The sequence below is a fragment of the Amyelois transitella genome, chromosome 21, assembly GCF_032362555.1.
Source record: "Amyelois transitella isolate CPQ chromosome 21, ilAmyTran1.1, whole genome shotgun sequence".
NCBI lineage: Eukaryota > Metazoa > Arthropoda > Insecta > Lepidoptera > Pyralidae > Amyelois > Amyelois transitella.
In genome coordinates, this window is record NC_083524.1 from 83329 (window position 1) to 100217 (window position 16889).

Sequence of the window (16889 nt, forward strand, 5' to 3'; positions counted from 1 at the left end):
ATAGCTAAGTGGCAACGCTGCCAATTATTCATTGGTAGCTAGTCGACCGCCCTGAACTGGTTTTGGTCGGTCAAAAGTCTGTCGAATCGGTCAGACCTAGATCGGACGAAATCGCACGCTATTGAAGAATTTACATACATACATAAAATCACGCCTCTTTCCCGGAGGGGTAGGCAGAGACTACCGCTTTCCACTTGCCACGATCTCTGCATATTTCCTTCGCTTCATCCACATTCATAACTCTCTTCATGCAAGCTCGGCGGTTTCGGGTGACCAGTTGAAGAATTTACTTGTCAATTAGTAATAGCTCGGTATTGCTACTACAAAAATAAACAAAGAATGAATGGATCTGTCACCGAGTATCATACAGTTATTGAATGAATGATATCCATAAAATAAAGTTAAATTGAAATGTCTCCTCGAATTTATCAGCTGTTGAAATTTTCTTTTTACGTTCAATATATTTCTTCGTAAGACATGTTCTAAATAAAATCTCTTTACCTGTGATATAATCTTGGTGATTCAAATTTCTGAATAATAGTATTTAATCGTCACTCGTCGCGCCGAAACAAAAGTCAAAATTCCTCCCGCTTCAGCATCACAGGGTTCCTCTCTCCGCACTGCTAATTGGTTTGTATTCATATTTTCTGTCAAATGTATTTAAAAGAGGGTATGTTATTCTTAAATAAAGTATTTGCGGGTACAAGACAAGTACAAGGTCGAACGTCGGTCGTGGGCTCGCGCCGTCCGGCAAGTGCTCCGCCCGAAGCACACTGGGCCTCAAATCGCTTGATTCGCTCCTATCATCAATCCTTTTTAAAATCTGTAAGTTTTCCTGTCTTTCAATTTGTTGTTAGTAAGCAATGTACCTGAGCTATTAGTACAATATTCTGTTCAAAAATGTCTAACAACACTAAGCACTAATGCTGTCTGTCATTGTTTAAAGGAATCATAATGTACTACTATTGTTTCATGTGGTATTTTATTATTGTGAACTTCATCACAATGTAATCTTTAAATTTGTGGATTGTAAAACTGGATTGATGTAAATCTGAGACATAATTATAGTCTTGGTTTTGTAGTGCTCATATTTGCTGAAAATTATGTTGGTGTCATTCTTTTAAGTGTTCAGTTTTTATTAAGTAATTTCATAATGTAAAATCACAAAAAATCAGTTTGAGTTCTAAAATGTACTAGAATGCAAGTTTTATGTTGTGTTTTCACACTGAATTTACATTAATATGTTTGTCTTAACCCTTGCTTTTATTCACCTAAACAACTGTCTTTGCAACTTATCAAATTAAATGTTGAATAATAATTGTCATATAGATGTAAGGTTGTTTTTATGCTACACTACTCTAACTTACAGTTATTTTAAATGAAATGTGGGCTGGGTGTGTGGCACATGTGTAGATGAAGCGGCGGAACAAACTACACAGCAGCATTTTCACCAGATGTCAATTTACCAATATAAAACGCTTAAATCTAAATCATGTACAAATGCACATTGTCTAGATTAAAAAACATGAGTGAATGTAAATCTAAATATGCAATAAAACCATTGTCGTTGCATGCTGTTCTGGACAAATGAGTTTATCCTCCAAGTCAGCTAGAACAACATCCTTGGGAAAGACTGAATGGTTCTATTCAAAACTGTTGGATTATTTTTATAGCTTTTGCTAACCTGATTTAATTGATCCTATCAACATGATCAAAACATTCATTATTCTATTTAATTTTTTCACATCACTACATCTCATGCTGTTATTTATCCCATCATGTGATTTTGTACTTTACACTCATTCAACTTCAACAACTCTTTAAACAATTTCTGCTAGCCCACAAATTGTAATAACTTTTTTCATGCATATTTGATGATTACGGTTACTCCTAACATCTCCCTTCTTCAAGACATTCAAAATTTGGTCTTTGAAAGTTTGACGAGGCCAGCCCTGCCCCACTTTTACAGTCAGCTCTGCTCTTATAAATTCCTTTCATTAGCTTGTCCTCATCCATTCTCTCGACATGTCTAAACATTTCAACATACTCTTTTTCAATTTTGGTCACCACATCCTCTTTCACTCATTTCTCTTAGATCCATATATTTTCTAATTTAATCTTCTAAACTAACACCACACATACTTCTTAAAGCTCTCATTTCAACTGTGTTTACTTTAATTTTGTTTCCGCTATACACAACTCTCACTCACATACAGTATAGGCAGTAACAGACCATTATGAATGGTCAATCGGGCATTTTTTGATACCCCTTACTTCTCATAAAGGAATGTAATGCCCCATTTACTTTATTTCCCGCAGCCACTCTTCTTTCCCTAGTGAACATACAGCCTAAATACACAAATTCATTCACTTGTTGCACTCTTTTTCCATTTATACTGATATTACATACCGTTACCTTTTTAATCTCTTTGAAAAACCATCACCTTAGTCTTATTAACTTTCATACCATTACATTCCAATGCATCATTATATCTGAATCATCATTTTTATTTATATTTATTTAATATTTTGTAAATTAACAGTACAGTCGGAATACTCGTAGTATTTTTTTTTTTTTTTTTTTTTTTTTTTTTTTTTTTTATTTGGTTCACAAACTAGTTGTTACAATCATTACAAACATAGTAAAATAGATATTTTGAAAACATGTAAATTGTACAACTTTCTAAGAGTGAACACAGCATGCACATAAAAATTAATTAGCTCTTAGTACTTAAAAAGGAAAAAAAAACATGAATTCATATTGAAAGAAAAACAATAATAAAATTATGATAAAAATAAAAGTACCTACCATGACTCATTGGTTTGTGTTGACAATAATACTTTCTTGATAAAATTTGTTGATACATTGAAGATATCTAACTCATGACAAATACTATTATATTGAGTGCACATACGAATTAATGATGAATTTTGGCGATAGTTAGTACGACAATGAGGCAAATGGAAGACAACACGGTTGTGTAGGCGACTGCTAGATCTAGGTATAGAAAAAGCTAGTCTATTAAGAAGATCAGAGTTATCAATTTTGCCCGTGACAATTTTATGCAAGAGTAACATATCAGCGGCTAAACGACGCTGCTGGAGTGAAATTAGTTTGAAGTGCTCAAGTCTCAACTGGTAAGAGGGTAACTGATTACATAGGTTTTTTGAAAAGGTCAGGTGATATAAAAACCGTTTTTGTATTCGTTCAATTCTATTGACGTGTATTTCGCATGATGGATTCCAAATTGGACTGCAATATTCAAGAATAATTCTAATGGTCCAAGATCCCAGAGCTGTAAGACACAACTTATTTTCTAAAGAATGGATCTTTCGATACTCAGTAGTCTTTCATGTACTTTTAATACCTGCATGTTTGTGAGACTTGCCCGGTGACACCTGCGCAGGTACCAGGCGAGAAAGGTAACTAAAAATCACAGTTACTTAACTTAAATTTTTATGACTGATTTTTATATATATTTTATAGACTATTACTCTGAAGTCATATCAGAGAAGTCAGACGCTTTCCATGCGCCAAAACTTTTGTCAGACGCTTTAAAGCTCTATCAAAAAAAAATTAAATTAATTTATTTTTAAATGTCTGACTTTTATATATGTTATTCAGATAACTATTACAAAGTTGTATTAAATCAGTCAGACAGTTAGTGATAGTTTGTAATGACCAAACACCCCTTAAACACAAGAATTACTCAGCCTCCAGTATGAGCGCGATAGCACAATGCGCATGCGCGTCAGAGTAAAATATCTAATATTTGAAAAGTACTTACTGTTTTTGTTTATAAATAGGGGAAAATGAATTTTTTTGTAGCAATAGCCTTTCAAAAAGAATGATTTTTATTTTATTTAAAAAAATATATCTATTATAATAATTTCAATAAAAAAATAATTAATTATGATTAATCAATTGAATATTTATTTTATTGTCTCTTTATCATCTTCATCATCAAAATAATCATTTGAATTTTCATCATTTATTAAATCTCTATACTGTCCACTCAAGTCATCGTCCTCATCATCATTTAGATTGTCGTTGCTGGCAGAATTTTCCGTAAAAATAAAATCATAAACAATTAAAAAATAGTATAGTAATAGTAAACCTATAACATATAAATGTAAGTGAAAGGCGACTAAGGGATAGGCTTACAAACTTGGGATTCTTTTTTAGGCGATGGGCGAGCAACCTATCACTATTTGAATCTCAATTCTATCATTAAGCCAAATAGCTGAACGTGGCCATTTAGTCTTTTCAAGACTGTTGGCTCTGTCTACCCCGCAAGGGATATAGACATGACCATATGTATGTAGTCTTCTTTAATTTCGACACCACCGCAACGGCTTCGATGGTCCAGTGGTTAGCGCGTGAGACTGTGAAGTTGGCGATCCGAGTTCAGTCCCAACAATAACAAGATATATATTAATTTTTATTAAAAATGTTTTTTTTTGTGTTGTTTGAGTATTTATTAAAAAAACTGAAAATCAAAATACTACATATAATCATACGGTAAAAATATTTTGTCTGTACATTTAATATTTTGACTGAAACAAATAGAGAATTTTTTTTTAAATTTTTTGTCTGTCTGTCTGTATCAGACTGTATGATTAAGATTCAACTCGAACTTTACGCGGACGACGTCGCGGGCAACAGCTAGTATGCAATATATTATATTATTTTAAAAATGATTAATTATTATTTTAATTATAAATTTCATCGTATTTGAATAGATATGCAAAAATATGAAATTGAAAACAGTAAGTACTTTTCAAATATTAGATATTTTACTCTGACGCGCATGCGCATTGTGCTATCGCGCTCATACTGGAGGCTGAGTAATTCTTGTGTTTAAGGGGTGTTTGGTCATTACAAACTATCACTAACTGTCTGACTGATTTAATACAACTTTGTAATAGTTATCTGAATAACATATATAAAAGTCAGACATTTAAAAATAAATTAAGTTAATTTTTTTTTGATAGAGCTTTAAAGCGTCTGACAAAAGTTTTGGCGCATGGAAAGCGTCTGACTTCTCTGATATGACTTCAGAGTAATAGTCTATAAAATATATATAAAAATCAGTCATAAAAATTTAAGTTAAGTAACTGTGATTTTTAGTTACCTTTCTCGCCTGGTACCTGCGCAGGTGTCACCGGGCAAGTCTCACAAACATGCAGGTATTAAAAGTACATGAAAGACTACTGAGTATCGAAAGATCCATTCTTTAGAAAATAAGTTGTGTCTTACGGCTCTGGGATCTTGCTCTATAACATAACAGTTGAAAAGTAGTTTAGGAATTTCAGGCGCGTTAAAGACTTTAGTCTGTCGTATTACAAATCCAGCCAATTTGGAAGCCTTCCTAACCACACAGTCAATATGATCTCTAAAATCCAATTTTTGATCCAACATTACCCCAAGATCTCGAATATTTTCAACTTCCTGAAGGTCAGAACCATTGATTGTATATGGTGTATTAGGGGAGTTTCTTTTGCGTGTGAATTTTATAAGATAACACTTGCTGGGATTCAAGAGCATTTTGTTATCAAGAGTCCACTGACTGAGTTTGTTTAGATCATCCTGCAACATTGTGACGTCCTCCTCCGATTTAATTACACGGTACAATTTTAAATCATCAGCAAACATTCTATGTTCCGTATCAATGTTGGAGCAAAGATCGTTAACAAATATTAAAAAGAATAAAGGACCAAGGTGCGAGCCCTGTGGTACACCTGAAGGGACTGATTTAGGTTGAGATTTAAAACCACGAACTACCACAAGCTGGGAACGATTTCTCAAATATGATTCACACCACCTCAGTAATGAACCGCATAATCCGGCATGAGCAAGCTTCTGTAAAAGTAAGTTGTGATCAACTACATCAAATGCTCTAGAATAGTCGGTATATACAGCATGGACCTCATAATTATTCTCAAGTGCTGCCGTTATATCATCCACATACCCTAAAAGGTTAGAGACAGTTGAGCGACCAGGCAAAAAACCGTGTTGATGGATATTAAATAGGGATTTAAAATGAAAATAAAGAGGTTTTTGTACCAAAGATTCAAATAACAAACCCAAAAATGAAAGAATCGAAATCGGTCTGAAGTTAATTATGTTAGTAAGATCTCCTTTTTTATGAACCGGTGTTATATGGGCAGTTTTCCACTTTAAGGGAAATACTCCAGCTGTAAGTGATTTGTTAAAAATTATATAAAGCGGCTCAACTAATTGTGACGCACATATCTTAAAGAACATCGGTGGTATAGCATCAGGACCCGGTCCCTTTTTAGTGTCCGTGGATTCAAGGGCCCTAAGAATTTCCACTTTAGTCACGTAACAAGCACCAAGTGAATATGAGTATTCTAGTATGTCGGCAAATTTTATTTATTATACTTTAAGTATATAGTTTATTATTTGGGTATTGAATTTTTTTAGAATTCTGCAATTTGGTATTTATTAATATAAATTGATACAATTTGAATTTACAATTATACAATTTGTAGACATTGAATTTGACTATTTCAAATTTAATTTGTTTATCTCGTGGATTATTGGCAACATCTGAAATTCGTCAGGCGGTGGGAGATGCCGGCGGGCGATGCGGCCGACATATTCGGCCTGCTGGAGGGCGGCGCGGACAGTTCGCGCGCCGTGTTCGACGCGTTCGCGCAGCTCTTCAGCTCCGTGCGCGAGCCCTGGCTGACGCGCGCGCTGCTCATGTACCACGCGCGCACGGGCTCGGCGCGCGCCGTGGAGCTGCTGGCGCGCCTGCCCGAGCCGCACGCGCGCCACCTGCTGGACGCGCTGCAGGACGCGCTGCGCGGCGAGCGGCAGGCGCGGCACCAGGCGCTGGGCGCGCTGGCGCCGCTCGTGGCGCGCCGCCCGCCCTGGCTGGACCGGCTGGCGGCGCCGCACCCGCTCGTGCGCGAGCTGGTGCGCGCCGCCCGCAGCGAGCGCGAGCCCCTGCCGCTGCTGCACGCGCTGCTGGCGCTGGCCATGCTGATCCCCACGGCGCCGGCGCTGGCGGGCCCGCACTGCCCCGAGCTGACGGACGCGCTGCTCAGGCCGAGCGGGCTGGAGCTGGCGCCGGCCACGAGGCTGCACCTGCGGCTGGCGCAGCTGGCGCTGTTCCGCGCGCTGTACGCCACGCACCCGTGCTCGCTGGTGGAGGCGCTGCGCGCGGAGCTGGCGGCGCGGCCGGCGGGCTGGGAGGAGGACGTGGCGCGGCTGCTGGGCTCCGTGCGGCTGCACGCGGGGCTGCTGACGGGCTCGCGGCAGCGCGAGGCCGACATCTCGCGCTGGGCGCGCCTCGAGCCGCACGACGTGCTCGACGAGTGTCGCCGCCTCTCCGCGCACGACGTACGTATATTCCCTCTCCACTACACATCATTGTCTAATGCGTAAGTTCACTCCAATATCGAAATGTGTTCTATGCCCAGACGAGACTACTCCGCGCGGACCAGTGCCCGCTGCCGGTGTCGCCGCCGCCCGAGGGCCGGGCGAGCACGCCGGCCCCGAAGCCCTCCACGCCCACGTCCAAGCCGAGCACGCCGGCCCCGAAGCCGCCGTCGCGACAGTCGCGCTACAGCCTGACCGGGGCGCCGCCGGTGGGGTCGGTGGAGTACTTCACGAGAGCTATGGACTCCATGCGACCGGGAGGCGAGGTTTGTTTTCATCACATCAAAATCACGCCTCTTCACGAGAATTAATACATCATGTCGCTGGCCAGCGCGAACGCGCGTTATATATATGTCATTGCTCTTTCCATCTTCTTCATCTTCCTCCTGGCTTTAGGTACCGGTTGCATCATTCTGGAGAGGAGCCCCAGGGTATGCCTTTGACCATGGATCCTGGATTGGGTTGTGGTGATATCTCTACAATAAAAATAAAATCACGCGACGCTTCAGTCAAAAACAGCGAAATTAAATCGCGCAAGCAAAGATTTCACGGATTGCAGCATATACAGGGTGTCATTTAAAACAACTGCATCCTTTTAAACAAAGACTATACCCATGCTTCTGAGCCGTTTGAGCCTATTTTTATTTAAATTAAACGTTATCATTTTCACATTTAAAAAACCCTCAAAAACTACACGCTTTAATTAAGACCAATACTACAAAAAGAAATTAAAACTAAACATGTAAATAAATGTCTGAAAAATAAATTATTTTTCTAGTATCAAGATCAAGTAAAGTACAGAGTTGTCGAGATCGCTCGCCTGAATGAATTGTGTCGTTGACCTCTGAATCAACGCATCGCTCTTCCACCGGCCGGGGTGATATTACGTATTTAGGATCGTGGATTTTGATACTTTTAATTTTTTTCGTACTTTCTGAAATATGAACCGATATTTTTCTTTTAACGTTTTTAAATGTCCTTTAGATGAATACAATTAACAGTTAAATTTATGCAGGTGAATTAAAAGTCACCCTGTATACAACCTCCGACACAACATATGTATGTGTAACATATGTCGCGCGGTTCCCCAGGCGTAACAGCTAGCCTGGCGGCAGATCCTCCCTTTGGTGGCGGTCGAGCCAAAACTTCGCTCCCGCTACATTGGTGAGTTAGGTTTTTACACGATGCGCCTCGTATCTGACTTCCGCAGGTAATAAACCTAACCAAATAAATATAGACTCAAATTTAAAAAAAAAAGGTACTTTATCTTTACGACTGATAACCCAGTTCTTGTTGCGCTTACTTGCAAGAGGCTTGGATCCAGAGTGGTTCTGGACTGTAGGGTCTCCTGAGACAAACAATGAGATTGCATTGCATTGGGATGGGGTTACGTGGTTGCGATGACTGGTGACGTGTTGTTGGTGTCAGGGCTGGTTCAGCCTGTCGGAGGCGGTGGGCGGCGAGTCGGCGCCGGCCACGCCGCTGCCGGAGCCCGAGGCGGAGCCCGAGGCGGCGGTGGAGGCCACGCCCGAGAACACGCCCGCCCGCGAATCGCGCCCCGTCTTCCGGTTCCCCGTCGACTCCGCCACGGTCAGATCATTACTTTCTTTTTGTATTTCTTTATGTTAAAGCAAAGTTGATCACATTATTTTGAAACATTTTAATATATTTGGTACATACATACAGTAGACAAAGCCAACAGTCTAGTAAAGACTGAAAGGCCACGTTCAGCTGTAATATACATAATTTATATGATGAGCAGGTAACTCTATCAAATGATAATCATGTCGCCTCCAGATTTTTCCATAGCTTGCCTGAGTGAACCAAACAATAACCTTGTGGTATTTCTCTGGCTGTTCATGTGCTTCCTTCTATCTCTTCTAAGTGCCGCACATTTCGGTTGGGGTTAACTGTTTATTATTGTTGCGGTAGTGCGCTTGTCTGTGTCAACGAGGTCCCGGGTTCGAATCCCGGCCAGGGCAAGATGAGAAACGAACTTTCAACGAAAACGAAAACAAAATGAAGAACTATGTGAGAACATTCATGCACTTTAAAATATTATGTTATGGGAACAATGTACTTAAAACAAATGCAACAATAACTCCACTCTTCCTGAACTAATTTAAAACTTTATATTTTCGTTAAAAGAATTACATTATACCTACATTAACGGAACTTCTATGTTAAAAATTTACTCTTCATCAACTTGTCTCTCGATCGCCACTTTTTTATTTTTGTTCTGTCTGAAAAACTCTTTTTTTATTTATGGCCAGTTGTAAACATAAAGAGGTTGCTTATTTCCAAACAGCTTCAATTTTTGTTTTGTTAGATTAGTATAATTTATAAACTTCTGTGTTGTAAGTGTTATGTAGAAAAGATAAATTTATGTGACAAAACATGTTTAAAACAACATATAAATGCATTTAAGATGTCAAATTGGATAATCAAGGATAAGTGCAGTTTTACTTCAAGTTAAGGAATTGTTTCGCTCACCATTTACCACCCCTATCATAGGGCTGATTTAGTATGGCGTTGACGTTGCCGTTCCGTGCAGGTGCGCGCTATAGGCCGCGTGTCGTCGCCGCCCGACGTGGCGGACGTGTCGGACGTGGCGGACGCGCCGGACGCGGCGGACGTGGCGGGCGTGTCGGCGCGGCTGGCGCGCGTGGCGCTGGAGCGGCGCGGCGCCGACTCGCCGCTGCAGTTCGGGCGCGCGCCGCCGGCCGCCGCCGCGCGCCCCGCGCCGCGCCGCCCCGCCCGCCGCGCGCCGCCCCGCAGCCGCCGCGCCGCGCCGCGCCGCGCCGCCTCGTGCTCGCCGCGCCTGCCGCCGCGCCGCTCGCGCTCCGCCAGCACGCAGACGCTGGACCACTGGCCGGAGCCCTACGAGTTCATCATCGCCGACTATTGCCGGACCTTCCCCGACAACAAGTTTGTGAGTATTGTGTGCTTTCGTTGGGAATTTTACCAAGATGAGGTCTGAGGTGGTGCATTGTGTAGGTGCAGGTGGTGTATTCACTCTTCGTGTATTTACTTTCGAAACACAAACTAATATAATATGTATTTATTAACCATGGAAGGGGATTTAATGGGGAATAACAAATCAAATATTGTTGTCATAAAATTTTGCACAAGTTTGGCTTGGATAATAAAGTACAGGCTTGATGCTATGAAGTTCAGACACATGATAATTCGAACCTTCTTTTAAAAATCGCCTTAATCCAAAACACAATTATTTTCATCAATTTCCGGGTTAACTATACTTTTTATCTTAATAAGGATGTGGACTATTTTTGGGAAAGTGGTTAAAACCATGCATAAGTACCAAATATTACCCAAACTATTTATTATTTTTTTATAACAAGTAATACCTTTTTAAATAATTTACATAAACATTCCATTTAAAATTTCACGTCAAAACGCGGATACCTGTCAAACGCCCGCTGTGACGTCTCGCGTTACAAAAAATTGTCGAAATTGTATGTACTTACCTAATGAATAGTTATTTCGTAGTTATGTAAATAATATGGATTCTACATTTTATAAATATTGTGCGGTGCCGCAGTGTAAAAGTACAACTATTAAAACACCTGAAAAACTGTTTATTCACATTTAACGGACAAAAACGATGATGAAAAAGTGGCTTCAATTAGCCCGTCGGGATCCGGCACTTGTATCTACACAAAGTAAAATGTATTTCTGTGAGGAAATTTTGCACTTAACTGTGCACAAATTTACATCTCGACAAAGTTGGACATGTCCTACAGCATCGCCTCCATGTGACTGCCTCGAGGAACTAAAAAGAAATTGTGGCGCCATCTCTACGCCACTCGTCACAACATCCAATCAAACAACTTCTGTCAATCACCGCGAAGAAATTGACGAGCTCAACCAATAGCAGCGAAGAATCTAAATCGCGATTTCAAAGATTTCATGGATTGGAGCAATATATACAACCTCCGAGTCAACATCGTCGGAGCCGCGGTTCCCCAGGCATGACACCTAGCCTGACGCCTGGCTAGATCTTCCCTTTGGTGGCGGTCGAGCCGAATCATCGCTCCCGCTACAAAATGAAACAATTTATTAAAACGATAAAACATAACCTCAAAATCATTATATTTTATTTTTACCTTATAATTTACCTTTATTACCTTTAAAATTTTATACTTATTTGAGTACAGGCCACATCGAATTCAAGGCAATGACCTTATGGTTCTGTGTTAAACCGTACGAGAATCATGCACTCGAAAATCAACCTATATGTATTCTCTTGTCTACCGTTGACAACATCTGTCATGGCTAACAGCTCTAAAAACCTTTTGAATCTCCTTCAGACACGTCCAAGATGCTGTGGCAGCAGGACCTGCGTCGATTTATTGCGTGCCCTGCGCTTTGTATGTGTGCTTGTGAGGCGAAATAATTAGTTTTTATATTTCATTTAAACTTTTTAGAACGGGCCATTTGTTATTTATACGATAAAAAATGAATTCGGATTTCAAAAATGGAACTCCAATAATAATGAGTAAAAATTTCATTCATATGTCATTTTTTTTGCAATTTGGCGGCAAAGTGAAAATAATTCGTGCCAAAAATATGAATTAAACGCGAGAAAATTTTCGTGCAATGATTTTTTATGACTTTCGGTGTAAGTTAACTCAACAAGAAAGTTACAATAGACTTCGATTGGCCTTTCGCAATGAAGCCCCATCTCGTGCCACTGTTTACAACTGGTTCAATGGATTTAAGCGTGGTCGGTCTAATCTCACCGATGATCTGCGTGAGGGACGGCCTTCTACGGCGACGACTGAAGGAAACATCAGTGTTGTGCGGCGTATGATAGAGGCTGACAAAAGAGTTACCTATCAGCAGATTCGGACAAGTCTAGGCATTGGTATGAGCCAAATCCATAATTTGACTGAGGCCCAAAAACTCCGTCGTGTTAATTGGTGCCGTGATATGATTGAAAAATTTTACGGAGGTGACTCAAATGCCGTATTCGACATACTTACGGGTGACGAAAGCTAGATTTATTGTTATGATCCAGAAACTAAAAGGCAGTCGGCCCAGTGGGTGTTTCCGTTCGAGGAGTTGCCCACAAAACAGTGGCGTAGCGTAGTGGGGGCGGCAGGGGCGGCCCGCCCCGGGCGGCACTTTTAGGGGGCGGCAAAATTTTACAACAAATAATAGTTTGCTCTTAAAAAAAGAAGACGTATAATTTTTTTATTGAAGACGGAAGTTTTGTTTTTAATTCTAACAAAAACTCGTTAATATAAAATTATAGTATCGTTCTAGTTATAATTAAAAATTTATTTTATTTAATCTTGTCTATCGTCGTACACCTCACATCGTACATCGTAGGTACACCTGGACGATAGACAAGATTAAATAAAATAAGCTTAAGTGATAGGTAACCAAGTTATATCCATGTATCAAATTGGTTAAAGTAAAAGAATTTTTGTATTAATAAATGTGATTGTAAAACGTAGACAAGCTTATTTATTTAAAATCTAACCTGTATAATGCAAAATAATGATGACTGTTATCGTCGAAAAGTTCTCTATAATGAATGTATGTAATGTATACAGTACATTAAATTAAAATACCTAAATAAGAGGGCGGAACAATTGTCTTCCGCCCCGGGCAGCCGATACTCACGCTACGCCACTGCCACAAAAGTGAAGAGAGGTCGAAGTGTGGGAAAAAAGATGGTGGCTTCGTTCTTCGGAAGGACAGGTCATTACGCAACAATTGTTTTAGAGGATCAAAAAACAGTCAATGCAGAGTGGTACACCAATATTTGTTTGCCACTTGTCTTTAAAAAAGTTCGGGAGAAACGACCTCGCAGCAGAATCCTCCTTCATCACGACAACGCCTCGGCGCACACCGCCAGGCGAACCATCGACTTTTTAGAGACATCAAATGTGGAATTACTGGGTCACCCGCCATACAGTCCCGACCTTGTGCACCTTGTGATTTCTATTTATTCTTCAAAATAAAAGAAAAACTTCGCGGTAAACGTTTTGTGAACGCTGAGGAAGCATAGCATGAGTGGGCAAGGTGCTTCTCCCAATGTTCCATCGGATGCAGCGATGTATTGACGTAGAGACACTATTTTGAAAAGATATAATAAAACTAATATTATAGTAGAATGATCAATTTTTGATTTTCTTAAAACTTTCAGTTTGACCCTCGTACTCAGCAAGGTTACTACAATGTACCTTAGAATAAAAGCTGCTGATTCATCTTAATAATTAATGCATTGAATAATTCCCATATTATTGACCGGTCTTTGTGGTCTAATTTACGTATTACGCCGTTTGAAGTAAGGTAAGTATCTGATTTTAGGGAGCCCCTAGCTTTGGTGATACTTAGTAAGTAAGGGATTTAATAAGTGTCATAATAAGTCTTAGGCTCTCGTTGTGTGCTGTGTTGGTGTCGTGTCGTATTTTATTTTATTTTGTTACTATTTCAGTATGACAACGACGCGGCAACGGAGCCGCAACCTTGCGAGAAGTTGGAGCAGTACATGAACGAGGTGTACGCGGGCCGCGCGACCGGCGGCGAGCTGGCGCAGCTCCACGCGCAGCTGCTGTTCGAGCGCTGGCGGCGCGACTCGTACGCCGAGCGCAGCCGCCGCCTGCTGGGCCGCGTGCGCCACGTGCGCGCGCTGGAGACGCAGAACGCGCAGCTGCGGGACCGCCTGCGCGCCGCCGAGCGCGAGCGGGACGCCGAGCGCGCCGCCGGCGGGCAGGCGGCGCGCGCGCAGGCGGCGGCGGCGGCGGCGGCGGGCGGGCGGCGCGAGCGCGAGCTGGAGGCGGCGCTGGCGGCCGAGCGCGCGGCGCGGGCGCGGGCCGAGGCGGCGCTGGCGGAGGCGCTCGGCGCGCGCGCCGCCGCCGAGGCCGAGCTGGGCCGCGCCAGCGCCGACGCGCAGGAGACCGTGCGCTACGTGCAGTCGCTGGCCAAGGCCGCGCTGGCCGCCGAGCGCCGCGCCGACCACATCGCGCGGCTGCGGCGCGAGCTGCTGGTGCTGGGCGAGCGCGAGCGGCGGCTGGCGGACGCCGTGCGCGCGCACACGGCGGCGCCTCCCGAGCCGGGCGCCGAGCGCGCGCTGCGGGCGGCGCTGGCGCGGGCGGAGGCCGAGCTAGACGCGGCTATGCTCCGCGGCGAGCAGGCGGCGCGGCGCGCGGCCGAGCTGGAGGCGGCGGCGCGCGAGCGCGAGGCGGGCGTGCTGGAGCTGAAGCGCGCCACGCGGCACGCGGCCGAGCTGCACGCGGCGCGGCTGCGCGCCACCGAGGACAAGTACGCCAACATGTGCGCGATCGTGCGCAGCGTGGAGTTCCGCAAGCTGGAGCTGCTGGCGGCGGCGGAGCGGCGGCTGCCGGGCCCCGTGCGCGCGGCGCCGCTGCCGCCGGAGAGCCCCGAGCCGCCGCCCGCGGGCCGCAGCTAGCTGGCGGGCGCGGCGTGGTGGCGGTGCGCGCTGTAGACGCGCCGGACTACTGTTCGTGTGGACCTAGTATGTAATCTCGTGACGATTACGGTGATTTCCGTTCATCATAATATTCAAACGATATAATCATCCATTTATTATCGCTCATGATCACATGTTGGTGATATTTATTGTTCCATTTTTATTTTATGACGACATATCCTCAAATAAGAAATAGTGATTAAAAAAAAAACTTCTACTACACACACACTACAATAAGTTGTGTTAATGAAATAAGTGAAAAATAATTTTCGCCACAATACTGTACCATCGAATGGACTTAACGATATTACAAACTTATGTTTCGCTTCCAATTTGATCTTAGATTTCCACCAATTTTGAACTAATAGCAGTTAAAAATAAATACCTAAAGAATTTATATTTTCTTTTGGAAATGCTGTCCTGCAAGAAATTGTGGAGAATCTAAACAGCATCTATCGTTAATTCCTGTCCTTAACATTATAATTATAAATGAAAACAAATCAATATAATACAAATATCACAACTACACCTACTTACTATCTGTCAGTCTGTTCCCGAACCAGCCACAATCGTCACGAAAGGGTTTATTTGACTGAAGCTAGCTGCTGTACAATGAGCTTCACAGCTTTTAAGTAGAGGAAAGTATTTTTGCATTAAAACTAATTTTAAACTCGCTACGATGTAATGACTGATCATATTGTATAGGTTTGTGAGATTGATTTGATTTCATCATTGGCTGGTAAAATAACGTCATGCACCGAGCGTTGCAGCCCCTTACTGACAATCTGATTGAGATCCTTCAAGTATGTGAAACATGTCCAGTACATCACCTGTCCTCTACCTGTCTACCCACAGGTCGCCCTGTTCATCATATGTCTGCCTAACTCTGCTGAATGAGATTTCATTGAAATCAACAAAATTTATGTTCTACAATTTCTTATATTTATGATTTCTGCTTACACGAAGTGGTAGATAAATATAACCGTAACCAAATGCGCTCGGTGAGGACGGTGTCGCCAGCGAATGATGAGAATGGCTGTTCTTGTTGCACTTGTGAGCTTCTCATTGCCTATCTGTTGCAGATACTATCATTCTAAATGTATATATATTTCGTAAGCAACAATGTAAGGAAAAGCACTATTCGTTAATAAAATGTGTAGCTAAGTGTTGAAAATAATATTATAATATGTCAAAAAGGTTAGTTTTAATAATAATCAGGTTTAATCGGGGCGACAAACACTGGTCAAGGGAATAAAACCCAAGTCATGATGCGTGTCTTGTTTGTCTCCTCATTGTTAGTACCTGGTGTAACCCCGCATGGCGCGGTGTTTTATTTTCTGATCAGTCTTAACCAGAATCACATAAATCACCGATAATTATAAAATGTCCTTCACCATCACCAATAAAGTCGCACCCGTTTCTTCTCAACACAAAACATTTGATTTCGCAGCTCGGCTAGTGCTAGAAATAGGAATCTGCCTACATTTGAGTGAGTTTGGTGTTAATAAATCCTTTAGTTCGTTGAGGGTACCATTAAAGTTCCTAAATCGATGATAATAGATATCCCATTTTAAAATTTTATGAATATAAATTAACGATGATAATTATTTGGTTGGAATGAGGCTTTTTGACAGATTATACGATGAAATTTATTTAAATAAATGATATGTTTTAGATAATAATGATGTAGAATGTAAGTGGCGTGTTTCGGTTGACAGTTTCTTAGTTGGAAATTAATATGTATTGTACATAACATATGTAATAAATAACTTTGTTACACTGTGACTACGTTATTTCTATTATCCTCGCCCTTTTTAACGTAATAATATTCGGGGCGATATACGTAGTAATAGCAGCATTAGCCTGTCTGTCTGTCCACGCTGCAGAGGACCACTGGTCCGATGTTGATGAATTGTTTTTCCATACTAGCGTTATACAGAATATTACACTAAATCAAAATTGCGAAAGATAGAACTTCTCCCTGCTGACGTTTATTTATTTTAAGATTCGACG

The 16889-nt window shown here is 41.9% G+C and overlaps 1 protein-coding gene across 2 annotated transcripts; it reads left to right on the top strand.

Moving 5' to 3' along the window:
* The first annotated feature begins 394 nt into the window (after window positions 1–394).
* Window positions 395–16662, top strand: LOC106140246 (hamartin). 2 transcript variants are annotated; one of them, XM_060950263.1, is made up of 6 exons: window positions 395–630; window positions 6589–7372; window positions 7453–7677; window positions 8840–9001; window positions 9966–10343; window positions 13881–16662. In XM_060950263.1, the coding sequence occupies exons 2-6, from the start codon at window positions 6599–6601 to the stop codon at window positions 14853–14855; spliced, it is 2514 nt and encodes an 837-aa protein (XP_060806246.1). In that variant the 5' UTR covers window positions 395–630; window positions 6589–6598; the 3' UTR covers window positions 14856–16662. The 2 variants fall into 2 exon arrangements, with proteins under 2 accessions (XP_060806246.1, XP_060806247.1); XM_060950264.1 differs by lacking the exon at window positions 395–630 and adding an exon at window positions 657–825.
* The last annotated feature ends 227 nt before the right edge of the window (window positions 16663–16889 follow it).